The 27,911-nt window shown below is 40.5% G+C and overlaps 2 protein-coding genes across 5 annotated transcripts; one reads left to right on the forward strand and one right to left on the reverse strand.

The window, feature by feature from the left end:
- The first annotated feature begins 348 nt into the window (after positions 1-348).
- kdm8 (lysine (K)-specific demethylase 8) lies at positions 349-19,804 on the forward strand. Of its 4 annotated transcripts, XM_061847378.1 has the most exons (10): positions 349-509; positions 594-751; positions 11,767-12,237; positions 12,326-12,498; positions 14,265-14,397; positions 14,478-14,546; positions 15,851-16,000; positions 16,121-16,213; positions 16,402-16,610; positions 19,664-19,804. In XM_061847378.1, exons 2-9 carry the CDS (start codon positions 632-634, stop codon positions 16,564-16,566), a joined length of 1,374 nt encoding a protein of 457 aa, XP_061703362.1. In that variant the 5' UTR covers positions 349-509; positions 594-631; the 3' UTR covers positions 16,567-16,610; positions 19,664-19,804. The 4 variants fall into 4 exon arrangements, with proteins under 4 accessions (XP_061703362.1, XP_061703364.1, XP_061703365.1 ...); XM_061847380.1 differs by lacking the exons at positions 349-509; positions 594-751 and adding an exon at positions 4,806-4,929; XM_061847381.1 differs by lacking the exons at positions 349-509; positions 594-751 and adding an exon at positions 9,440-9,755.
- On the reverse strand, positions 18,892-27,904 carry LOC133515100 (UNC93-like protein MFSD11). The gene is made up of 13 exons (XM_061847382.1): positions 27,771-27,904; positions 26,308-26,363; positions 26,119-26,226; positions 25,970-26,049; positions 24,584-24,680; positions 23,670-23,728; positions 23,366-23,513; positions 22,806-22,855; positions 22,629-22,694; positions 22,429-22,554; positions 21,798-21,972; positions 20,969-21,104; positions 18,892-19,822 (listed from the first exon to the last, which is right to left on the reverse strand). Exons 1-13 carry the CDS (start codon positions 27,858-27,860, stop codon positions 19,664-19,666), a joined length of 1,350 nt encoding a protein of 449 aa, XP_061703366.1. The 5' UTR covers positions 27,861-27,904; the 3' UTR covers positions 18,892-19,663.
- Between the last annotated feature and the right edge of the window lie 7 nt (positions 27,905-27,911).

Genomic DNA, 27,911 nt, shown 5'->3' on the forward strand with positions numbered 1-27,911 from the left:
GGAAACTCTTGTACTTACACAAAATGCTAATGAAAATTTGGCAGTGTTTTTCAAACAAGGTCGTATCACATTTTTATGAGAATTGCATTAAGAGGACTTACTTGTAAGACAAAATATCTTATAACGTATTTAATCTATGAATGGTGAAATAATTTTAGATGATCAGACCACATGTATCGTGTACGATAGCTATGAAAAGAAAATCTTGCTAAATTCTCAACAGAATAAGATGCGTTATTTTAACATTGGCGGACTATTGCACAATTTCTGCAGTCCGCAGTTTCCTAGGATACCGTGTATTTGGCTTTGATTTTTATTTTTTTTCCCTTTGTTTTTCGGAGTGGCGAGGCTCGGCAGAGCGCGCCGACGGCGGGCAAATGTGAAGATGAAAGTGTTGGGACTACGAGCCGACTGGGTGCGAGGAAGAGGGAAAGGGAAACAAAGGAATGTCTTTGTAAAGTCTGGACTATCCTATAGTGACTGAGGACACGTTAAAGACTAAATTCCAGGTGACTAAGCATGTGCTTTGCCCGGGCTTTGAAGAATGATGGCATACTGTGACAGAAATGACAGAGACTTTCTCCTGTGTGGAGCGTCAATGTGACACGTCCAGGATGGAGTGGGGGAGCCAATGAGAAGGCAACTCATTACTGCGCGTCGGCCAGGAGGGCAACATCATCAATCAGCTCCTCAGCTTTCCAGATCAATAGCACGTCATTACCTGTTGGCGCGCCTCTGCATACGTGGAAAGGTAGGAAGGGAAGCAAGGTGTTGGTGGGGGCTGGGGGATGGAGGGGGGAATCACAGGCCTCCCTTTCCACTCGCAGAGCTATTTGTTTATGTCGGGTCACGGGTGCAGCCAAAATGAACCCGCTTCAAAGTGCGCACCGTCCGTCCCGGAGGATGCGTTTTGAATTCAAGTTTACGTTCAAAAGGGAGCCAATGCCGAGCCACTTTGAAGTGGGTGCCGCGTGCCAAGGTCAGACTCACAAACTGAACAAATAGATCTAAAAGCTTGGCCCAGTCACTAAGCAACTTCTTCTTGGACAGTTTACATCTAAATACTACCAAGCAACAACTTGAAACGCTGAGATATTCATCTTTATACAATCATCATATTATTAAAAGTAGGGCTACAGATAGCATCGGGATTAGGGATGTTGGGGTTGATGGTTAATGTCGTGGTTTTGGATAGGGAGTAAGGTGGATAGGGTAATGGATTAGTTTTACAGGTTAGGTTTCAGGAATTAGTGTTCATGGTTAGTAAGGTTAGGATTACAATTGGAGTTTTTCTTAGTGGGGGCGTCAACGTGGTAGGGGTTTGGATTTAGGGTCTAGGTCCGGGTTATTGGTATGCAGTTAGGGTTGGGTTTTGGTTTTAGAATTTGGGGTTACAGATTTTAGATTAGAAGGTTAGGATTTAGGGTTTGGGAACAAAATTAAGAGTTTTGTGTTACCTTTGAGATGTATCGAAGACTTGTGTGAGTCATTGATGGTGTCGTGGTACAGGTTAGCGTGGGATCGATTCCCGCCCACTGATGGTGCTGATATCTTCCCTGCGAGTGACTGGTGACCCGTTCAAGGTGTAGTCCGCCTTTCACCCAAAGCTAGCTGCGATAGGCTCCGGCTCTCCCGTGACCCTCGTGAGGATAAGCAGCTCGGATCATGGATGTATGGATGGATGATCTAAAAGAGCAAGGCGAAGACTTGTCTGCATAGAGTAACAATCGGTTCATCATTGTGACTTTGAATCGCATATCTAATATTTTGCTTTCCCTGAACCTACATTGTAGAAATACCACTTGAGTTCAACAGTACTCTGATCAAGGCTGTGAAATATGAAATAATAAAATATCCCGTAGTCACCAACTTTGCAATACATTATTTTCTAAAATGTGTCATTTTAAGTCACCCGTGAGGGCAAAATGCCAACAGAGGCAGACCCTCCAATTAATGCCTTACGTCTAATAGGCTCCTCCTCTTTTCACAGCCCTCCCACACCTCATGACACACAGTTGTACACGCAAACGACAACCACCATAATAAACATTTTTGATTTCATACCGATCTGACAATGTCAATCAAGCCCGGTGTAGAGGCTGATTGTTCCATACAGCTCTCGCAGAGGAGCGCTTGTCTGCCACAACACTGCACTCTGCTGGTAAACAAACTTTTCCGCCCCTCCCATCAGTACTCGCGCACACACTGACCTGGCATCGACGTCAAGCGATGTGGCTCCACTGTAGGATATTGAACAATATCTGCACATGGACCGGAGGCGTCAATCATTTCCTTTCCTTTGTGTGCCTGTAAAAGTAGACAGTTGGGGGATAAGAATAACAAAAATATTCAGTCTTGTCCTAGAAGTGAGTTCGCAGCGTGAAACCTGCGCACGATCTTCCACGTTTCGGAGCGCATTGACAGAACATCAACAGATCATCAGATGTTACATTTCTGTGAGCGTCCTTTTTTCATAAAATTCTCGAGAGAATTGCGTGAAAACTCTTCACTTCAAAGCCAATCCGACTCATAATGCATGAACATAAATACGATGAAATCATCTTTGGAATGTAATCGGAAAGTATTTAACATTTCTGCAAATTGTAGCGCTTTTGTACGACATCCTACTTAATTCACATGGCACAAGGCAAACAAACTCATGATGAATGCGTTTAATTTAAGATTGTGAGATGATATTTGACATCTTAAAAAAGGTGTAACATATTTTTTGCAAACTATACTGCTTCTTGTACAAAATCCAGCTACATTCTCACGAGAATTGCACAGATGATTCATTTTAAAGTCAAACTAACTCGCCATGAATTTTAATTGGAATTGTGAAATCATATTTGACAGCTTAATATATTGCTTTTTGTACAAAATCCAGTTATATTCTTATGAGAATTGCATGAACCCGATTCATTTCACAGCCAAACGTATGATGCATTTAAATGGAGACGGTGAAATCGTCTTTGGTAGCTGATCAGATAATACGTAAAATTTATGTTAACGATGGGACTTTTGCGCAAAATCCTCCTGTATTTTCATTAGAATTAACGGTACAGAGCTCATGCACGTGACGTCACCATTTTAACGGCGCCGTATTGCCTGAAGAGCTGATCGACAGTGCGGGGGACATTGAACCGGAGCAGAATATTGAAAAAGAAAAAAAAGATTGATGGATTTCGGCTACACAAAGGTTTCCGTAGGTTAACATGTGGCCGCAACACGCTTCCGTGTACGGGGGCTGAACCCTATCCCAGCGGTTTATTTTCTTTTTTTAAATACGCATTGGACTCATTTAAGAACAATGCATATTTGAAAAAAAAAATACGTCTGTCACGGAAAGGTTTACCAAAGTTCAAAGTGTGGCCGCAACGCGCTTCCTTGTACAAGGAGCTGACTCGCTTTTTTTCCCCCCAATCATAGTTAATGAATGAGAGTTTGCGTAAAACCAGGGGTCATTTATTTAAATATTGGTATTTGTATTGAAAAAATGTGAGTGGCTCCATCACTATGTGGGATTCATTCTTGGTTGAGAACAGGTCCAGCAACGAAGTATTTGTATGCGTCCAGACTTTTCTACGCTTTCAAACTCATCCGTGTAAATCTCGGCAACTTCCTCACCAGATCCACGCGTAGGTCCAGTTGTCCAAGACAAGTGGGAACGGGTTAACAGTTCAATTTTTTCATCTGCAAAAACATCGACTATGGCATTAAATATGGGTCCTCTATGCCAAGTGTCTCTCATTTTTCCACGTACATTCGTTTATTATCACCTTCTAAATGTTTAACGGTATTGGACAAAACTCTGGGCGACTTGCTGTAAGACATATTTTCGCGTCATCTCCAACCGACTTAAGCATTGAACAAAGCTTTGTTTGACCGGCACTTCCGGCCAGTGACGTGATTTGATGACGTAGGTGCACGAGCTCTATATGAACAGAATTCACTCCAGAGTGAGAGAAGCACAGAATGCATTTACTGGAACGTAGGAAAGGTGAAAAAGATGAATTCTCAAAGACCAACCATACAGCATGTACTTTAGTCCGCCACTAACATGACATGAAATGGCTCCACAGTATATTACATCACATTTGCTTGCACGTCAAGAGATATCTCCTTTCCTTGTGTGTGCTTTAAGAAGTGGAGCACAGTATTTTGAGAACTGTTCCGTCTTGTCCCAGAAGCAAGTTAACAGCATGACACTTCTGCACCATCCTCCACCTTTTGCCTGTGATGACTCACCGCCTTTCAGAACCTTGTGGAGTTTCCTCCAACCAATGAGCTCGTACCTCTACGAGGACAGAAAGTTTCCCCGTGGAGCCGCCTGAGCTATGCCCCAAATACAGGGTAGTGTTTTAAGATGGGTGCTTCCTGTTTTTTTTTCTTCCTTCCCCAAGATCAAAGTTATCCCAAATCACGCCTCTGGCTCATAGCTCGACATGATTAGAGTAATAATGTGAACATTTAATCTTCACCTTTTCTCTACTCATATTGCTTGGCCTCGTGCCACGTCTTGCGGATAAAACCGAGGGGAACCGGGAAGTGGGTCCGGTTACTTGCCAAATGTTTTATTTTTCTAACTCGCCAAGTATTGATACATCCATTACCACAAAGCCCTCCCTGCACTCCTAATCGAATGTGACCGGTATCAAGCGGCGAGCGAGGCCCGCCGACTCACCGGTGCAGCCTCCTGGTGAAACAGCTGTTGTATCTCGAATTAAAGGGGAAGCAGCAGGTGTCACCTGGGCGCCCACCGCAGTGTGCACACCTGCTTGCGTTCATTTGATCCAAAGTGCTTCGGACAGATTACCGGCACGGAGGTGAAACAGGCTGCCAAGCATGTCTCTTTGGGCAAGGGTGCAGGAAGGGGGAGAACGGGGGGACGCCATCGCCATCTCGGCCTCCGACTGAGCGGAAACATCTGTAAGTGAGTGGACCTGTAGTCATTCGGAAAGTGTGTGTCTGTGTGTGTATGTTCTGGAAAGATAATTGCGCAGAAACTTCCCGAGGCTGTAAAGGCAGCTTGTTTCGAGATGAGATGATTTCACAGGACGTTTAACTTTACGCCTCTCATTTGTTACCTCTTCGGGGTATTAGCGAAATGTCCACTAAAGGGGATTCCGAGGAAATGTGGCAACACCTTCACCTCCGCCTTGCTTTAACGGGCGCGTCGATCGGCCCCGGGGTGGAAATGGCAACCGGGTTATTAGCGTGGACACTCTACAGCGCTGGTTGACTTCCGTGTTGTTCTAACGGAAAAACAATTTCGTCTGTTGAAGATCATCTAAGTGATTTCACCCATTGCAGCCACAAACTGTCACCATCAATTAACCTTTAAACCGCAAATTTTAAATTTAAAAATAATAACTGTCGTTATTTGTAAACAAATAAAAACAGTAGTCAAGGAAAAGCCTCAGGAGTTTTGCTAAAACTATGGCAAAATATCCACCTGCACAAAATGCAAATATGCCCAAAGGCAATGCTGAATTAGCAACATTACTGCAATAAAGCTAAGTCTGTCACCATTTTTGAAATTGTTTCAAAAAATTGTGCATCATTTTGCGTGAAATAAACCCTCATAAAAACATAGCAGCCATGGCTAGCCTTGGCTTGTTCACAGTGCTAAAGCTATCTTAGTATTGCTCATGCTGCTATTTTATCAAACGTAGCTATCCATTTTCTGTGACTATCACGATTACTCACTTTCATAATCGCATGTCCGTGTTATGAGAATCGCACTCATGCACATAAGTGAGGGGCTTGACTTAGATCAAAGACACGACGGTAGAGGGGGAGATTGAGAAGTGAGGCTACGTTCAAACGTTTTTCGCAGTTTTCACACTTCAAACTTCGCTTTTAACTATACAGCGACCATTTACCGTTCTTAAAAGTCATACACGTACAAAAAGATTACAAAGAAGATGATTACACCTTGCAATCGTCTCTGTAATTTTATAGCATCCAATCGATTTATCCTCCCCAGCCAAATGTTCCACTGGATTTCGGGATTGAAAAAAAAAACCCTTAACATTTTATGTTCTAAATATTGGCACAATCCCAGACGAAAAAAACTGCTTTTGTCCTCGTGTAATTTCAGTTCAGATGTGGTCACTCAGTCTGCAAGCACCAGGAATTACCCGAGTGCCGATTGTTTACAAACATTATGAAAAGGTCAATAGAAACATTGAAATGTCGATTTTCCGTAGACTTTAGCGATTTTTAGCACCTCCCATTGTCCGGCCAAAATCACTCGGCTGCGGAACCCGTTGTAACATTTGCTTTGTGCAGCGACGGTGCATTAATTTCATGAGTCAACAGGCAAAAGGCTGGCAGTTTGTGCGGAGCTAAACAGTGTTTAATTGGAATCTAATCCATGGCAACACCACCCCAGGCTTGTTTCCATCTTTCAGTCCAACAGCACCTGCAGCGTAATGGTGCTGATTACATCCCACCCGCGGTTCAACCCCCAATGTCCCCTGTCTTCCTCCTAGGGGGCATTTTCACAGTCCACTCTGCCCTGAGCGACTGCAGGGAATGTTTTTTTTTTGTTGTTTTCGTTTTTTTTTTTTTTTTTTTGCTGTTGTTGTTGAGGGTCAAAGACAAATATATTCATCTAAACCTAATTAATTGTTTACTGCACAAGCAGTCCAAAGAGGCTCCGGGAAAGATTCTCATTTGTGGAGGGATAAAATTAACAGTAAAAAAGTAAATTAAAAAGACGGGAAAAAGCTGCAGGGTGAATTTTGCGCAAAGAAACAAAAAAAAAAAAAAAAAAAAAAAAAAACAGACCACCTCATTTAAGGCAAGAAATAATTAACTTCTGCCCACAGGCTGCCCGCAAGTTTTGAAGTGCCATTTTGTTTCAATAACACTACAAACATCTACTTTCTAGATCCTCATTAGAGTCAAGGGTGATGAAAGCCTATGAGAACAGACTTTGAGTGACAGATGGGGGAACATCCTTGGCATACTATACGCTTAAATTCACAGCTGAGGACCACAATGGGATTGCAGGACTACCCAGAGAAAACTCATGAAAGCACGGAGAGAACGGGCAAATGGAACATGGTCACTATCAAATCTTTTTAGAATCAACTCTTCCAGTGAGAGTTGCTTACATATTTGAATAATGACGATGCACCGCCCCAATATTACATTTCCCCTCCTTTTTACAACTAACATGCCTTTCATTCTCCTTTATCTGGGCTGGACTTCAACCCTCAAACCGGATATCTTGGTACTGAGTGTGTGGTAGACATTTAGTGTGCAGAATTTGAGACGGCAAAATTCCCATTGCTAAATTAGCAGTAGCAATTACCATTAGCGCGCTAGCTATTACTGTAGCATTTTAGGTTTTAAAAATAAACTGCCAGCTTCAGAACATTTCTTGCGTCACTTTATACGGAGATTACAGATTAACGGTGTTTTAAAATCACTTACAGACACTCCTATGCCGTTCTTGGCAAAGGTTTATCACAAGGCCAACACTCTGTCTGTCTTTAAGAAATGTCCGTGTGAAACTTGGTGGCGCAAACGTGGCTCGAGGCGGCTTTATTGGTTTGGAAAAGCAGAATTTTTTTCATTACTGTGTTCGACTTAGCCGAGTTATTCCATTGTTTTCCTTTCCCGTCAGTCCTACCCGAATCCCAGAACTTTGGAGTTGACATTAGTGAAAATGTGCAATTGAAGACCCGCCCCTAAAAAAAAGGTTTATAATTTCCTATAGATGTCACCGATTATGACATCTCCATCTGACAGAATTCAGAAGGACTTGTGCACAGACACATTTCCAAAAAACAGAATAAAATATTAACTCAGTTGTGTAATTTCACACATAATAGGCCCTGACTTCTGTGATCCATGTATTTTAATACCGACCTTTAAAAAGCTAATTTTCCATACTACGTCCCCTTTTAACATAGAAACTGAATTTGAGGAATAAAAAAACAAAAAACATCAAGTACCACGTAGGTGATAGAGGATTGTCATTTTGCGGCGACTACATGAAGAGAGCCTCAGGAGAGCGCCGGCCATCCTCCCATGTAAACATCGCCAAAAGGTCGTGGACAAACAGTCGTGGGCCTCTGACCCTCACGGCGTCTCACTAGCACAGACGCATGCCCGAGCCCCCAACCGCCAACCTCCGCTAGCACACACACCAAAAAGGGGTATACAAACACAGCATCCGTGTCTGCGAGTGAGGTTTATTTTCCCAGCGTCACATAGAGAAACAAATGGAGCGTGCTGGACCAGCTGAGGCCAGCTCGCCGCAGTCTTATCATGAAATACTGACTTCTGTTATCAGGTGTCTGCAAGGCGTTTTAGGGCCTCAGCTGCTTTGTTTATTGTTTTTCTTACGACAAATTCTATTTCGTGGGTTCTCAGCATGCGCGGACATTTGCCAGTTTTTGTAAGTATATTCATCCTGGTAGAGTATCCTGGAAAAGTGTGCTAGTCCCCATTTTTAAGAACAAAGGCGATGTTCAGAACTGTGGAAAATACAGGAGAATAAAGACGATGAGCCACACAATGAAGTTATGGGAAAGAGTAGTGGAGGCTAGACCCAGGACGCAAGTAAGTATCTGCGAGCAACAATATGGTTTCATGCCTAGAAAGAGTACCACATATTTATTTGCCTTGAGGATGCTCGTGGAAAAGTACAGAGAAGGTCAGAAGGAGCTACATTGTGTCTTTGTAGACCGAGAGAAAGTCTACTACAGGCCACCAAGAGAGGAACTGTGGCACTGTGGCGGAGAAATATGTTAGAATACTACAGGACATGTATGAGGGCAGCAGAACAGTGGTGAGATGCGCTGTAGGTGTATCAGAAGAATTTAAGGTGGAGGTGGGTGTGCAACAGGGTTCCGTGCTGAGCCACGGTAGTAATGGATAGGCTGACAGACGAGGTTAGCCTGGAATCCCCTTGGAACATGATGTTCTCAGATGATATTATGATCTGCAGAGAAAGGAGGGAGCAGGCAGAGGAACAATTGGAAAGATGGTGGAGAGGAATGAAGATTAGCCAAAGTAAAACAGAATATATGTGTGTGAATGAGAGGGGCAGTGGAGGAAGAGTGAAGCTCAGGGGGAGAAGAGATAGCGAGGGTGGACGACTTCAAATACTTGGGGTCAACAATACAGAGCAGTGGAGAGTGTGGTAAGGAAGTGAAGAAATGGGTCCGAGCGGGGTGGAACAGTTAGCGGAAGGTGTCTGGTGTTCTATGTGACAGAAGAGTACCCGCTAGGATGAAGGGCAAAGTGTATAAAAGACTGTGGCACTGAAGAAACAACAGGAAGCAGAACTGGAGGTGGCAGAAATTAAGAGGTTGAGGTTCTTGCTTGGAGTGAACAGGTTGGATAGGATTAATTAAATGAGCTCATTAGAGGGACAACCAAAGTTGGATGTTTTGGAGAGAAGGTTAGAGAGAGCAGACTTCGATGGTTTGGACATGTCCACAGGTGAGAGAGTGAGTATCTTGGTAAAAGGCAAAAAGAGCGAGGGGAAGACCAAAGAAAAGGTTGATGAATGTTGTGAGGGAGAACATGAGGACGGTGGGCGTTAGAGAGGAGGATGCACGAGATGGGCTTAGATGGAAAAAGATGACAAGATGTGGCGACCCCTAACGGGATAAGCCGAAAGAAGAAGGAGAAAGGAGAAGACGTATGCAGGTAGAAGTGTACGGTGCTACCTTGATGGACAACTAACGGGTGACCCCACCGGGGGTTTTTCAAGTTACTCCTAACTCCAAGTAAGTGTAATATGTTGTGTTTTTAAAAACTGTGTCAGTCTTAATTAGAACATGAGCTGAGGATAATGGACAAATGTATGGTTCTATTCCTTTTTTCTAATAGGGGAAAAATATATAGACACTGCAGTGATTTCTGGAGAAAAATTAAGGGTTTTTTGCGGGTTTTATGGATCCATTTCAGAATCCGGTGTGAATCTTAGAAACGCTCATCGTGCAGAGAGGAACAGTCTACTACAGGAATATTTGAATTTCATCGCGTTTGACATTTGATAATGCCGTCATGCGGCTTCTGATTCCGAAGGGTCCCTATCGTGTTTGCTCAGACTTTTCACCCTGCTTGGGGGGGGGGGGGGGCGCAATCAATGGCGTCCAAACAAAGAGCTCAACTATCACAGCGACATCGTGAAGACAAATCCAATTATTGTTTTAGCTTTGCATGAGGAGACACTATACATATCAATCCGCCCTCCGGGAATAACTGCTATTTACATAAAACTTCTGCCAACACGGGGAAAAAAGGAAAACTAAATGTCTGTGTAACAACCTTGAGTCTATTTTTTTTCAACATGTGTGCATGCTTGTGTAAAGGAGGATGTGAAAGGAATATCATTTTCCTTTTCAGAGGTTGTTCAGGGAATATCTTACATATCAACATTCGATCTAACGGCCTTGTGCAGCTTTAGAAATCATGCACTAGAAACTATAAGTTGTCCACTATATTTAAAATGAATTGTGCCTGTTTTGAATGCATTACAGTGTATCATAATCTATATGACCATTATGAATGGAATTGCTTCAGGTGTTTTTTTGTTGTTGTTTTTTTGCAACCCATCTTGGACAAATAGTCGCCCTTCACCAAGGGCTGACACAATACCCATTAAAAACCTATCAGTGTGGCCAATTGTTTGCAAGATAACGATGTACTCGAGCCTGAAAATAGCATTAATTGTAAAATGAAATACAATATTCTTGGAATAATTAAATAGTTCACCTTTAATTACATTTTTTTAATTTGTTAAACGTTTTATTTTACCTTCACTTTGTTTTAAATTGATTATTAGATTGTTTTCCGTTCATTATAATAATGATATTTTAATTTAACTATTTACAAAGGATTTTTTCAATTAAAATTTAATTGCGTGTCTTCCAAGCGTTTTTCATTGTAGTTACGTTCATTGGCAAACGGAACCAACATTGTTGCGAGTCCTGGTTTCCTCTCGGTCTGTTTATGTCGATGCACACAGAACATCCGTGTGTAGTTTTCTGACTCTTTCAAAAGATTTTCTTGCTGCCGTCGTGTCACCATTAATTTTAGATAATTGAGAAATGATGATTTTGCATTTAATATAATTGATTGAATTAGTTATGTCGACACTTTATCCCGTAACCTGACGACTTTAACGGGCGTTACTTTACATAATAGCAACACCGTGGAGCTTTTCGAAAGGTAAGTCGAGTTTTATGTACATGTTAAAGCCAGCAGACATTGAAAATTAAGTTTGAAATCACGATACGAGTGAAATTTAGATAGCTTAATAACCGATGGGAAAATTGTGGATACAATATTGGAGTTTGGTGAGTTAGTTGGTATAAATATTAGGAGACATCCCTTGCAAGGCTTGCAAATGTCATATTGTTGTTTTCTCCAGCATGGAATGGAACAATTAAAATGGAATACAAGGTGACTGGATTTGTATAATTAATGATGAGAATAATAATAATAATAGTATTATTTTAGTTACTTTCAGGAACTCAAGAATGGTGAACAACTTAAAATTTATATCCTTAAAATATGTGTAGCAGTATCAAATAACCCCCCAAAAAATGTTTAATGAATAAATATAGCACTGTGTTGTCTGAAAACATATTAAATATATCATAAATCTGTTTTTTGGGGGTGGAGGGGCTATGCAAAAACAAATTCAGCCACGTGACGGCTTGCATTTGTTGCTTAAGAAACCCCATCCAAAACTTCCTGTACTTTTTCTCACCTCGACATTGTGCTCCTCAGACCTCCTCCTCAATGGCGCCGTTGCTGTGGTCCAAGATCTCCGCAGTCCTTCCTCCAGACGAGGACCACTTCACACTGCACTTCAGCGACACCGTCGAGGCGAGCGTGGTGGAAATGCTGAAAAGGTGCAGACGTCGACTGTACACCGGCGCCCCCGCTGCCGAGCGGCTTCTCGACGCTCAGATCGTCCTGGACTTCTCGTGGGAGAAGCTCAACACGGGAACGTGGCGCCACGTGGACAAGGAGTGGCGTCGTGTCTACTCGTACGGATGCCTCTTTAAGGTGTGCGCCCTGTGCGGAGAGGAGCCCTCCGAGGAGGACCTGCTGCAGGCCATCCGCACCTGTGACATGGGCTTGCTCATGGGCGCTGCCATTATGGATGATCGACTGCAAGTGGTGGTCCAGATTCTGCAAAGACAAGTCAGGAAAAACACCGAAAATAATGACGGCAGAGAGCATGCAGAGGCCAAGGTCAGTCAGTCAGTGTGTTGTTGTGAAAGTTGCAACATTTTCACAACAGGACAGTGAGTTGGACGAGTGGTTATGATTGTTTCAACAGAGGATCAAATTGGCAGTGCCGGAGGTTCCGGAGATCCGAGAAGATCTGAAAATTCACAGGGTGAAATGTCCGTCCCTGGAGAGCTTCAACAAGAACTACCTGCTCCCCCACAAAGCGGTCATCTTGGAGGAGACCATTGACCACTGGCCAGCCCTCAACCAGCACCCCTGGAGGTTTGAATTGACGTATTTATTCATTTCTTACAAGGTGGGAACTTCTAACCCTAACCCTATGATGTCAAATTTTAAATCACAATATAATCTGACAGACGTGAATTTTTTTTTTACTGAAATGGCTACCTCAAGAACAATCTGGATCAAATCCAGATTAAATATAGCTTGATTCTGATTAGGGATTTGTACAGCAGATGTTTGTATGTTTTATTCAAACGTGTGGCAATGTCTTCTCTCATTCACCCCTGGTTGGACAAAAAAATAATATCATTATACACACATTACGGCATTAATATTATTCATTTTTATTTGATAGGATATATTTTTACTATTTACATTATTGCAGCATTGGTTAAATATTTTTATTATTTTGCATTGGAGATTGTTTTTATTTGTGATTATTTTTGTCATATATTTACTTACTCTTTTTGTGCAATTTTCATGCCATATTATTTTACTTTAACTTTTAATTAGAATATTTTTCAATATTTTGATATGAATATATAATTTGTATATACATTTCAATTTTATACTACAGAATTTTTCATTTGTATTTTAGTCTTTTGCTTTTACGTTTCGTGTTTTTCCACAATATTTAAAATCATTTTGAGATTTTTATTTATATTTTTACAAATTTTAATATGTATGTTTTCATTTTTTGCCATTATATACAGTATTTGAGGAATTCTTATTAGCTTTTTTGTCATATTTACTTACTTTTTGTACTGTTTTCATGCCATATTATTGTCCTTTTAATTAGAATATATTTCAACATTTTTGTATTAATATATCATTTGTATATACATTTCAATTTTATATTATGGAATTTTTCTTTTTGTATTTTAGTTTTTTGGTTTTACTTTTCTTGTTTTTCCACGATCTTTAAAATTATTTTGAGATTTTTTTTTTTTTTTTACAAATTTTAATACGTATATTGTTTTCTTTTTTTGCTATTACATACAGTATTTAAGGAATTCTTATATTTGATTTTTTTTTTGGGTCACATACACTTGCTCATTTTGTACTATTTTCATGCCATATTATTGTCGTTTTAATTAGAATATATTTCAATATTTTTATATGAATATATAATTTGAATATTTCAATTCTATACTACAGAATTTTTCTATTTGTATTTAGTTTTTTTTTGCCTTTACTTTTCTTGTTTTTCCACAATCTTTAAAATCATTTTGAGATTATTTTTATTTATTTTTTTACAAATTTTAATACATATATTTTTCTTTTTTGCCATTATATACAGTATTTAAGGAATTCTTACATTTGATGTTTTTTGTTTAATTCCACTTTTTTTGCTGCATATGACCAAAGACTGAATATCTTGCATGTTGAAAGTTTAACGTCGACACAAAAAGAGAGAAGAATCGTCTTTGTCGTGAACGCAAGCAAGTCCATGTTTTTCCCCCCATCTGCATTTAACCCATCACAGTCGCGAACGCTGATGAAAAGCGAGCCTTCCCTCAAAGTAACAGCAACAAGTAAAATTGCAGCCGTCTGTCTTTATGTGCAACAGTTATTGGTCCTCCAGCGCTGTTAAACAGTCGTGCAATCAGGCTGATTTGCACTTGTCAGGCAGCTAAGTGCACTTATCTCAGCGAGTGGGGAGAAAAGCTGCGGGAGTCTGGACGTGAAGGACGTCTAACGAACAATTTCCATCCAGAGACAATTTTCCTTTTCACTGCGCTCAAGTGTAGACTGTTCTGAACCGCGAGAGAAACGTAACATTCCTCTTCCGCCCCTTCCCAAAGCTTAGAATACTTGAGGTCGGTGGGCGGATGTCGCACGGTCCCCGTGGAGGTGGGCTCCAGGTACACGGACGAGGAGTGGTCCCAGACGCTGATGACGCTCAATGCATTCATCGACCGCTATATTTTAAAAAGTGTGAGTGGTTTACTCCTTGAAACTGCGCAAACTCTTCGCCGATGTGGATTTACCGATTTTGGTGTTTGTTTTTGTTACAGAGAGACACCTCGCCGGACGGGGCGACGCCGATCCGCGGCTATCTGGCTCAGCATCAGCTGTTCGAGCAGGTGGGGCTCATATGATACGTGACAAAAATAACCAAATCTAACAAAATTTTAAAAAATTAACATCATATTCATATATATATATATATATATATATATACTGTATTTTATGATTAGATATTTAGTGATAGGGAAATAGTTGCATTTGTATTAGTCAAATCATTTGAATATTTTTTGTGAGTGCTGTAGTGGCCTAAATTAAATAATTAATTAAATGTATATACAAGTACAGTGATGAAAATAAGTATTTGAACACCCTGCTACATTGCATTCCAACTTAGAAATCATGGACGGGTCTAGAATTTTCATTGTAGGTGTATGTCCACTGTGAGAGAGAATCTAAAAAGAAAAATCCAGAAATCACATTGTATGATTTTTTTTTTTTCACGATTTGTGTGATACAGCTGCAAATAAGTATTTGAACACCTGTCTATCGGCTAGAATTCTGACCCTCAAAGACCTGTTTCTCCGCCTTTAAAAGTTTACCTCCACTCCATGTATTAGACCAAAATGGAACTTTTTGGTCATAATTCCACTAACCGTGTTTGGAGGAATACGAATGATGAGTTCCATCCCAAGAACACCATCCCAACTGTGAAGCACGGGGGTAGTGGCATCATGCTTCGGGGGTGTTTTTCTGCACATGGGACAGACGACTGCACTGTACTAAGGAGAGGATGACCGCGGCCATGTATTGTGAGATTTTGGGGAACAACTAAGGAGTGGCTCCATAAGAAGTATATCAAGGTTCTGGCTCCAGACTTAAACCCAATCGAAAATATTTGGAGGGAGCTGAAAGTCAGTGTTTCTCGGCGACAGCCCGGAAACCAGTCTGATCTCTGTGTGGAGGAGTGGGACAAAATCCCTCCTGCAGTGTGTGCAAACCTGCTGAACAACTACAGGAACCGTTTGACCTCTGTCATTGCAAACAAAGGATACTATACCAAATGTTAACATTGGTTTTCTCAGGTGTTCAAATACTTATTTGCAGCTGTATCACGCAAATAAATCATACATTGTGATTTCTGGATTTTACTTTTTAGATGATCTCTCTCACAGTGGACATGCACCTACGATGAAAATTTCAGACCCCTCCATGATTTTTAAGTGGGAGAACTTGCAATATAGCAGGGTGTTCAAATACTTATTTTCTTCACTGTATGTACTGTAAAGAGGACATAAGTCTGCTTGACTGATTTGTAACATTGCATTTTTTTATCTTTGTGTCGGTTCTTCCTCTTCCCCACCGCTCTGAATGACAACATACGTTTTTAGTTGGATGTGGAATAATTTAGCCGTTGCCATAGATACCGGAGTTGAAGGACGACATCCGCCTGCCTGATTACTGCTGCCTAGGTGACGGCGACGAAGACGACGTGACCGTCAACGCTTGGTTTGGACCCGCCGGCACCGTGTCGCCCCTCCACCAAGACCCCCAGCACAACTTGCTGGCGCAGGTAACCGTGGTGACAACTCCGGTACTTGGGTTTGGAATCACCGGAAAAGCAAAAAGGGTTTCCTGAAATGCAGAAGTAGATCCGTTTAAAACTGGACATTATTCTGTTTATCCTGTATAGGTAGTGGGATGCAAGTACATCCGCTTGTACTCGCCAGAAGACTCCGATAAACTTTACCCGCACCCATCTCAACTCCTCCACAATACCAGCCAGGTGGGATTAATAGCTTGTCGTATTCTGGATGACTTCATTGATTCATAGAATGCAAAATCTTCCGCTGTTTTTAAATTCATACAATCAGGTCAATGCTTGAGTTTGTCGAGAAAAAGGCAACAAAAGGAAAGTGCTTGGAAAAAGGCTTGATTTTTTTTTTTTTTTTTTTTCCCCCCCTTCCGGCCAAGGTGGAGGTGGAGAACCCCGACTCGGAGCGCTTCCCGGAGTTCTCCGGGGCTCCGTACCGGGAATGCGTGCTGAGGCCCGGAGACGTGCTCTTCATCCCGGTGCGCCACTGGCACTACGTGCGCTCGCTGGAACAAAGTTTTTCCGTCAGCTTCTGGTGGTCCTGATGTGGGGGGAAAGCGGAAAAAATGAAAACGTCTCAGGTCGTACGGTGGGTTTCAACGTTTTGGAACAGATTGTCTCATTTGATTGCGCTCTCAACCTTTTAATCCGACAAATATCCTCAGGTGTTCATATTTGCATAATGCATGGAAATGAGGGTGCGCCAGCTGAACGTGTTGCTGGTTAAAGCAGGTCACAGCTGAGGATGAATAAATGAAGCGTCCCCCCTGAGCACACATGCCCCTAAATACAGAAATACACACGCACACGCTGGGGGTTCTATTTTTGTGGATTTCTTAAATCAGGCTCTGTGTGTGACGTAACTGCAGGGAAGCGGCTTGCGCTGGGTTTTCTTTTGGTTTTTGTTTTAAAAATGTGTTACTCTGGTGCAGGTGCGGGAGTGGACACGTCCGAAATCAGTCGACGCCAATCGGAATGTTAAAAGTCACATCCTCGCTGCGGAGGTACACCTAGCTTAGCGCAGAAACGCCTGCCAAGTTGGGAAACATGAGCAGCAAGCCTTGCGCGAAAATCAAGATGCGTCATTTTTTCCGCCGCAGTTGCGCATTCACCAAAAAAAAAAAAAAAAAAAAAAGAACCTTTTTTGTTCAACACATGCATTGCCTCTGATGGCTCCATTAAGTTGAAATACTCTAGAACCTGAACACAGGGCAAATATAAACCCAGGTTGCTTTCCCGATTTATTTCAACTTACCATGATTTAGCATTTTTATCAGTTCCCAGTACCTCACGTTTGACCAGTGCGTTTGCAGCCGCACGCCATCGCACTCACAAATCTACATAGTCGAGCACGAAAAATCACATGCATAAAATAAAATTTGTTACGATTAGAAAAAAATAGATATTGAAAGACATCGCTTATCTTGTGTAGTCTTGACATTAATTTACGTGTTTATTTCATAAACGTTGGTAACAAAACAAGCCTCATCCTAAACAATCAGTATTCACCCGGAAACAGGAAATGCAAGTTAGCCCTACTGAGCACGTACGGAAGTGATGCCAAAAGCGCATGTTCTGAGCTGCTTCACGTACTGCATACTGTTTACGTCGAAAGTCATCAACATAATGAGCCACGTCAAACCAGGGGTGCTCAATGCGTCAATCGCGAGGTAGTTTTGGGTGCTCGTGTGACGGCGTGTCCCCTCTCAAAAAAAAGACGTTTCCACCTCGTCGCTTGATTCAGGTGTGGTAGTGTATATACTGTACAATATACACTGTACTGTGTATCTCTCTCTCTCTCCATATATATATATATATATTTTTTTTTTTTTAAAATTAGCATTTAATCAACACTTATTACATAAGTCCTTTACTTGTTTCTTCCTTTGGCTTCAACTTCGGAATATTGCGTGGTAAATTCGGTTCACTTTCAAAATAAAGCCTACCAGGTTTACAATAATGTAATAAAAAGGTAATAAACACGTACAGCAGGTACTTGTCTACGTGGTCTTATCTATGGTAGACGCAAAGCCACCCAGATAAGGTCTAGTTTAATCCCCGTGAAGTAGCTATCCTGTTTTTTTTAACTGTTAAACACAGAAAACTGCCTTCTCGCCACAGAGTGGCACAATTGAATTGAGATCTCGCAAATCTGCTTACTCTCATTATGAAGTGATCAATACTCAATTACCAGTCAAGTAATGTGCAGCCCCCCTCCCTTCCCTTATCCTCCATCCTGCCCCCCCTTCCTTGTCCACCATTTTTTTTTTTTTGATAAATGAAGTACATGATTTTCGGCAACTCACGGCCAGATCCATTAAATTCCTCCTGTTTTGTGATAATCCAGTCAGTTCATTTTCAAAAAGTGGAATGAAGTGAAAATTCATACAGCGGTGATTGAAAAGCAGCATTGACTCACCTTTAAGTCTTCATGTTGTCATTTCCATATTTGGTACACCTGCACAGTGTGATGAGGTTTATCTTAGCTCAGTTTTAATTGATACTTTCGAGAGAGATATGTCATTAACACATACTGTAGTTGTGATTTTACTTGATTTGCGCACATGTTGCAAAAAGTATATTTTCTCAAAAAAAACCATTTAAAATGGAGATGAGAACTGCCTCACATCTGTGTTGCATGGAACACAGATGTGAAGTACTTAATACTAATAATTATTATAAAAATTACTTCAACATGGTGCCAAAATTGTACATTTTTACAGTAAATGACTAAGTAAAAAATACAACGCAGATGTAAAGCAGTTTTAACAAAAAAGTGCTTATACAATTATAGTTAATATTCTGGAAGTCACTGGAAAGCAACACCAAGTAATGTTGAATTTGAAAAGAAATGCAAGACGGCTGTGAAGCAATTTGCCCAAATAGTTCTTGTCACATAAATCAATCATTATACAGCTAATGCAATAAATGTGATTTTCCAAAAAAATCCAAAACAAATGTGATGCAATATTCCTAAATAGCATTTGTACAACCGATTTACTTCAGTGATTTTCATGGGCCCGCTAACTACTGCAGCATTATTCATTTCATACAGTAATAGTTTTCACAAATGTATCCCGTATGTCAAGAAGTTCTGCCAAACGGCGTTTGTGCGACTAAATAATTAATTGAGGTCACAGGAGAGCTATTTCAGCATTTGAGGTTATACAATAAACATTTGAGCTTGTTAAGAAAAATACATCACGGATGTGAAGCGGTTATTCATATTTGCCTTCGTTATGCAGTTAAATAAGGTACAGAATATGTATTTTATAACATAATAAAAGAATTGCAGTAAAGATGCTTGAGTGGGATGGGGGGGGTGGGGGGGGGGCTTTACAATGGCTTGTTTTCCAACAAGTGTTCAACCTGAGCCGAAGGCCATGCAGCACACAAAAGTAGTTGTAAATTATTACACGTGTTGAGATTGTCGTATTAATGAACGCTCCTCATCACAGTGCAGTGACAGACCATTAGCAAAATATGTAAATGAGCCTCCGGGCTCCCGCGGTGACAACGATGATAAAAAAAAAAAAAAAGTATCATTTAAAAACCAAGAGGACCTTCAGTGCCTTAAAGCTGCTTCCTCGTCAGTGTCTCTGCTGCTTCCTCGTCAGTGTCTCTCTCTTTTTTCTTCTCCAGTTATTCCAGCGCTTCCGTGGAGGCGACGTCCACGTCGTGCATGCGCTCGGCCACGAAGAAGCAGATCGTTCCACTGAAGCCCAGCGCCACCATGAGAAGGAGCTGCCACGTTAGCAGCGTGTCCCCGCTGTAGAAAAACGCCACGGCTGCAAAAATCGACTGAACAACACCGGAGCAAAAAAAAAAATGATTAAAGCATGAACTTGACACTTAACATTTTTCACTCATTTATACAACTGAATAATACTGCGGCGATACATCGAGAAGCAAAATGTTCCCGTTTTTTTTTTCTTTATACAACAAATGTTAACAGTTAATGTTATGTTAAAATGTTGGAATAGTACAGGACATGTATGAGGACAGAAGAACAGCAGAGTGAGATGTGGCGTAGATGTGTCAGAAGAATTTAAGGTGTAGGTGGGACTGCATCAGGGATCCGCCCTCAGCCCCATCCTGTTTGTGGTTGTAATGGATAGGCTGACAGATTAGATTAGTTCCCCTTGGAACGTGTTGTTCGCAGACGATATTGTGATCTGCAGTGAAAGCAGGGAGCAGGTGGAGGAACAATTAGAAAGATGGAGGCACGCACTGGAAAGGAAAGGAATGAAGATTAGCCGAAGTAAAACAGAATATATGTGCGTGAATGAGAGGGGCTACACCGGCGTCGATCGCGAGGATGGACGACTTCAAATACTTGGGGTCAACAATACAGAGCAATGGTGAGTGTGGTAAGGAAGTGGAGAAACGGGTCCAAGAAGGGTGGAAGAGTTGGCAGAAGGTGTCTGGTGTTCTATGTGACAGAAGAATCTCCGCTAGGATGAAGGGCAAAGTTTATAAAACAATGGTAAGGCCGGTCATTTTGTACAGATTAGGCAGTGGCACTGAAGAAACAGCAGGAAGAAGAAAAGAAGATGTTAAGGTTCTCGCTCGGAGTGGGCAGGTTGGACAGGATTAGAAATGAGCTCAGTAGCGGGACAGCCAAAGTTGGATGTTTTGGAGACAAGGTGAGAGAGAGCAGACTTCGATGGTTTGGACATGTTCAGAGATTAGAGAGTGAGTATATTGGTAGAAGGCAAAAGAGCGAGAGGAAGACCAAAGAAAAGGTTGATGGATGTTGTGAGGGAGGACATGAAGACTGTGGGTGTTAGTGAGGAAGATGCATGAAATGGGCTTCGATGGAAAAAGATGATATGCTGTGGCGACCTCTGATCGGGACAAGCCGAAAAGAAAAGACGACGACGACAACAAATGTTAACAGAAATGACACGTGAAGAATAAAGTGTGCGCGCGTGTGTGATTGGTCACCTGTATGAATTTGAAGATGGCGAAGGCAGGCGTGCTTTGCTCGGCGTAGACGGAGCCCAGGATGCTGTAGAGCTGCGTGTTGAAGCAGCTGTCGCCCAGGCCCAGCAGGAAGCTGCACAGCAGGGCGACTGACATGCTGCAAGGGCACCGCGTCCCGTACGATTTTAGCACAGTTAATCATCGTACCGTTCCGTTGTAATGCGTGGACGGCGCCCGCGCTTCCTGTCCTACAGTTATCGTCGAACTTTACCCGTCATTGTTCTCTTGGAACCATCGACCACCACATGGAGACATGGAGGTACCGTTGCATCAGTTCTATCATATCAGTTACTCTCTCCTTCAATCTTATCAGTTCTATCTAGTTTCCTGTCCATCCTTCCATCTACGTTTTCAATGTTTCCATATACAGTACAACCTCGGTTCTCGACCACAATTCGTTCCAGAAGGCGGTTCGAGAACCGATTTATTCGAAAACCGAATTGATATTTCCCACGTCTGCGTACAGAAGCTGCGTTACACACAATAATAACGTGCGTCGTGGGTCAGCTGGTCGGGTTGCGCGTGTTACGTTATTTTCCGGTTTTGTCGCAGGCAAGCAAAAAAATTTCAAAATTTTCGTTTGAAAACCAATTTGTTCGAGAACAGAGACGTTCAAGAACCAAGTCTTCACTCTATCAGGTTGTCATTTAAAAACGATATAGAATGATTGATTAACTGTTTCTGTTGTATCTATTATCCATTTATTGCTTTCGATCCATTGTACCTGTCCGTCAAACGCGTCAGTCCATCTGTTCTACCCAGCCGTCTTTTTCTGCGGTACAATACATACCTCGGCGTGAGAAAGGGGGTCTTGGTGGTGGCGGTGCTGAAGACCACGGGGGCGTCTTCGGGGATGTTGAGGAAGATGAGATAGAAGGCCACGAAGTGCACCACCATGCCCAGGAAGACCACCGAGGTGCGCCTGAAGCGATTGTTCTTGCACACCAAGCCGAACAAGCCTCCGCCTGCCAAGCGCGGGATGAAAAAAATGAAAACACACAGAATATGACATTTTTTAGTTGGTATGTGGGAAAAAAATGAGTTTTGCGTGAAAATTGTTCAATGTTAAGGAAAAGTTAGGCTGTTCTTGTATTTTTTTTAAATATTCAGCAACTACTCAGATGTGAAAAATAGAAACGGTGCATCACTATTTTATCAGTTTTAAGTTTAATTTAAGCAGTGTGTTCATTCCGATCTCAGGACTTATTTGGGTGAACAGAATGTTAAAAACTTATATGATGCAGCGGTGTTGGCGAGAAAATAATTATGATTTTTGACTCACGACAGTTCTTTTCAGTCTCCCGGCAATTGCGAGTTTTTTCGCCAAAAGACTTTTTCATACGGAGTCAAGTGATGATAAGTCCACCAAAATATGGCTCGACTTGAAACCACAAAAGCGGAGACCCGCTGGCCCGACCCACCGATGATTTCACCCACACCCAGCACCATGCCCGATATCCCGATGAGGCCTTTGGCCGCCTGGCCGAACTGCGCCGTGGCCCCCAGGCACGTCCCGTAGACGCCGCTGTAGAAGGACAGCTCCAGGCCTGCCGCGGGAGGACAACGCTGAAGAAGAGCGCCGGAGGAGGGCGGGGCTTAACACGCCGACGTAACCGCTCACCGCTGTAGGCCATGCAGGGACTCAGGAGGAGGATGTTTCTGGTCTTGAGGAGTTGCACCATGGACTCTGGAGAGGAAGACACTTCTATTAAAGGACACTTCATTTGCTACAACAACATCCATAACTTGTTTGAGTTTCAAGCGGCGCAATAATAAGTATTTGTCAGATGAGACTTACTTAAGTCATCACTGACCTCTCGCAGGGCCGTATTGGCTCTGTGCTTGTACCTAAAAACAAAAAAATATCACTTATTAATTTCTATACTTCCCAAGGCCAAGCTTGTAACAACTCAATGTACTTATGTATTAAATGCATTTTCTTAAATGAAATAACTTAAAATGCCATTAATGAGTTCCAGCACCCTCCCAAAAAAAATGCCAGAACTTTTTTTGTTACGTTTTTAATACAGACAAATGTCCCTTTATTGTAAAATTTAAAAATAAATCCGGTCCTGAACCCATCTGAAAAACGGTAGGAGCACATCTGTACTGGAAACGTATCAGATGCCATGATAAAATTTGTAAAATATAAAAACGGGGCAGTCATACAAGACTCAAAGGAATAAGACCTTCTCAACTAAGTAACTCCGTAAAATGCAGAAATATCCGCCATTTTTCACAGACAGGGAATATAAACCTGTGCGTATTGTTCTCCTGTCTGTTTACATGTGCTGCTGTAGCGTTCGTGTTCAAACATCCGGTGATTAAAACCGTTGCAACAGTGACGGGGAGACTTGCATCACATGGGTAGCGAGCAGTGACTGTCCTTCCTCCTCCGAGAGCATTTCTTCCTCGGGCAGGCGAGTCCTCCTCAGCACCAGGAAGCTCAGCGTCCCCACGATGGAGGCCACCAGCAGGGAGAGGAAGATGTTCTTCCTGCTGCTGGCTGACCACACACACACACACACACACACACACACACACACACACACACACACACACACACACACACACACACAAAAAAAAAAGGATAAGAAAGTTTAACAACCAACCGGCCTTTATAATCATGCTTGCATCTTGATTGCAATCATTATGGTACTACCTGGTATTTCTGTTCTTCCATTCCAGTCCAGGTAAATGTACAGGTTGCCAAACAACATGCTGCAAATGAAGGAACATATGAAAAGGGTCCATTTCCTCTTTCTCTTCGCTCACGGGCAACAATTCTGACATTTTTGCAAGCAACACATAAATGTGTGTGTCAAGCTGATTGTCACATGATCCACTTCCACCAATGGAGCCACTTGATAAGACAGATTTTGAGTAAAATAGGTTTCAAAATCAGAGTTAATTCATGCTATTATGTAGTGAAATCAATAAAACAATAAATAAAAAAAATCACAAGTTGAAATTTGACAGTTTTATTTTAAATAATTAAATACTATATAAATGATTTTTTTAATTAACAGGATTTTACACATGATAAAACAATAATAATAATTATCACAATAAATCAACAGACCCGTTTCCTTTTTTCTAAATTACTGAAATAAAAATAATAATCACTGAATAAAAAAAATACAATAAATACATAAGCTTAATTTTCTTAATAACTATCAGAATTGACTAAACTGGAATTTTCAAATATTTTTAAATATATTTTTTTTTCAAATGAAAAGCAAAACCTGTTTTAAGTGGATATATAGCATGCATGAAAGATTTTTTTTTATACTTTTACTAATGCAAATTCTTTAAAGCTGCGTTATGTTGGGCAACAATGTGTCATTTTTAAGAGCTGTAAATGGTGGCGTTAACCTTTCGTGATTTTAAAAAGGCTTTTTGCACTAATGTGTGTTCTTACAATGAAAAAAAATTGACATTTATGACTTTTTTTTTTTAATACCTTCAATAACAGCACTAAAATGCAACTGAAAAGCATTTTTACAGCACTATACCACATAATAAACTTAACAGCGCTCCTCGTAATCACGTTTGCATGCGCCGCTGTGCCAGTACCTGCACTGCAGCAGTGCCCAGAACATGCCCGTGTTCCTGTTGATGGTGGAAGCTTCCGAGTTCTCCACCAGAAACTGCCCTTGAGCCGTCCACAGCACTGCGGGGGGAGAGATTGGGCGTTTATAAATATAATAATGAAAAAGAAAGAGCGTGCGGAGAAATGAATGGGCGAGGGGCAGCAGTTAATTGGCTGCACCAAGTGTGGCATTATTTTTTATGTCGTTACGTAACACGTGTTATCCCAGTACACAGCTGGGAAGGGGGGCATCGTCATGACCCACTAAACCTTTTTTTTTTTCCTCGCTATAGAATGAAATCTGTTGTGAGTTTGATGCTCTGCAACCATTTCACGGTCTATTTTTATAATTTATCATTCATTTTAATCCTTCCGCCTCCAAATTTGACAGGTGCAGAGGTCTTTTATAAAGATGCCGCTTCCCACTCAAATCTAATCCACGACCGGGAAGGTAAAAAACCTGGAATCTAGCCTCATTTGTTTTTTTTTTTCTTCCCCCATTTATGTTATTTATGACCTCACACGGTGCATTTTCATTGCCGCGTTTGCTCGGATGTTACTTGCTGGATGCAGCATTTGATGTACTGGCTTGGAGTTTTATTTTTATTTTTTTTAAAATAGACTTAAAAAAAATAAATTGCCCTGTATTCAAAAACCACAAAATAAAGCTGAAAGATTAAAAAGTCACCACGATCATCTTAAATGATCAATTTAAATTAAAAACACACAAATAACTGGAGGTGGACTCTGGGGAAAAATAGAAAATAAAAAGAATTGACCTAAAATAACTACAAAATTAAATTGGCCTAGATCTCTTTGAATGCATTTTTGAAAAATTAAAAAAACAGAAAACTAAACTGGTTCCTTTTAAAAAAAAATTATAAATGAATGCAATTTTTTTAAATGCATTTTAAAAAAATCAAGTCAGCTGGATTTATTAAATTACAAATTAAAAATATATAATTTGATCTGGATTTTTAAAATACACTCCTCATAAATGATAAACCAAGCTGATGTGTTTTTAAATAAACAAATTTAACAAATAACAGTTGAACTTGAAAATATGACAACTATTTTTATATAATCTGGATTTTGTTCATTTAAAAATAAATTAAACAACTGGGATTTTAGATAAAGAAAATTGAAAATAGTATATAAATAAATGGAACCGGACTTTTTTTTAAATACATTACAATTGATTTCATTCAATTTAATAATAAGTAAAAATCGATTTAATAGATATTTTTACGTTTTTTTTTTTTCATGTCAGAAGATGATTTCAAATAGCAACTGCACTTTTAAGTATGAATAAATTATTTTCTCAAATTTTGATTGTGGTGGGGGTGTGGCGGGGGGGGCAGTGGACTTACTGGCGGCACCAACGCCGATCAGCACAGACATCAAATAGAACGACCATGTGGACGGCTCGATGAAGACGCCGATGTAGCCGCTAAATGCAAAAGATGACACTGTGATCAGCGATTGATTGATCGGGTCTCACTCAACGTGATGGTGGTACCTGTAAAGCAGCCCGCTCACAAACATAGTCACCTTCGGCCCCAGCACTGACACCGCGGCGGGCGCCACCAAATTGGAAAACGAGAAGACTCCATAGATGATTCCCAGACTGGAAACAGAGAACAGGTAGTTGTGATTTTTGAAACCGGAAACATTCTATTTCAAACATATATTTGAACATTTGAGTAACCTGTGGTATCCGCTTCCCGTGAAGGTGTCGTTCTGCAGACTTTTCACCACAGTTTGCTAAAATACAGGCAAGAAGGAAGAGTCCAAATTTGATTACACTGCAGGGTCATTCGCAGCGGACCGGAACTCATTTGACTTGTGAGGAAAATTAGAAACACGAGATGCACATGACACGCTGATTGGTCGCTTTCTTTTCTGCTGGAGGATGCCGACATATTTTTGCTTGCATACAAGTTAATACTACTATATTATGGTAAATGGTAACAGAAAATAATGTTTCAAAAAAAATGTTTCAGAGTAAATAAGAAACAACAAAAACGATTCAAACAATAAGAAAAATTATGTTATGCTCGGAAGGAGGGAAATTCACTGGATAAAATTTAAGAAATAAATGATAAATGATACTACATGATTAAAGTAAATAAAGTAATGCTTTGGGGGAACTTTCTTTAATGGACCATTTGACAAATGTATAATTTCATGCTTTTCAAGAGGTAATTTCTTAAAGTATTACACTAACAAAACGATTTTTAAATGTTTCAAATGGAGAAAATATTAATGTCACGTATTGAGTGAGCGGAATTCTTTAAAGCTGTAAATAATTTGCAAAAACACAAAAATAGATAACCAGTTCATCAATAAATTAAGTGACAAACTGATGTTTTGCCTGAGGGAATTTAACAGGCATAAAATATAAAATAATATATCACATTATGCAGCCAAATCATTTTTATACCTCAATAAAATAAAAACATATGTACAAAAGCAAAATAAAAACGTCTTTTGGAGAAAATATTCCACAAAAATACATCTTCAAAATAATCTTTAAATGTTTGGAGTGAGAAAAAAACTCGAAAATAAAATATTAAAATATATGCAAAAGGATAAAAACAGATCATTACAAGTTTGGGGAGGGGGAATAGACAAGAAAATAGTTGTATAAACTAGACAAAACTATAATGCGACTTTTTTAATTAGGAAAATTCTGAAAAACAATTTCATTATTACACCCAAATATTTTTTAATCATAAAATAATATACCAAATGATGCAGCCAAATCATTTTATACCTCAATAAAATAAAAAAAAACATACATACAAAAGCAAAACAAAAACGTCTTTTGAAGAAAATATTCTACAAAAATGCATCTTCAAATTAATATTTAAATGTTTGGAGCGAGAAAAATTTCTAAAATAAAATATATGCAAAAGGATAAAAAGCTCATCGTTACAAGTTTGGGGAGGGGGAATAGACAAAAAAAAATAGTTGTAATAACTAGACAAAACTATAATGCGATTTTTTTTAATAAGGAAAATTCTAAAAAGCTATTTCAATATTACGCCAGAATATTTTTTAATCGTAAAAACAACAAAAATGTGATAATAATAACTCCAGTAAGGGAACGTCATAGAGTAACACTGCCTAAATGAGTTTAAAAAAAAAAAGTAAAAGTGAAGAATTTACTTGTACGTTCCCACAGGTGGTGAAGGCAGTGAAGATAAACATGAATCCCACACCCAAGACCACGACGTTAAAAGTCCTCCAGTCAGCCATTGTGCTTGTTTCGTTTTGGGGTTTTTTTTTTTCGTCCTTCCCGCTGCTACA

The sequence above is a fragment of the Syngnathoides biaculeatus genome, chromosome 16 (genome assembly GCF_019802595.1).
Source record: "Syngnathoides biaculeatus isolate LvHL_M chromosome 16, ASM1980259v1, whole genome shotgun sequence".
Lineage (NCBI taxonomy): Eukaryota > Metazoa > Chordata > Actinopteri > Syngnathiformes > Syngnathidae > Syngnathoides > Syngnathoides biaculeatus.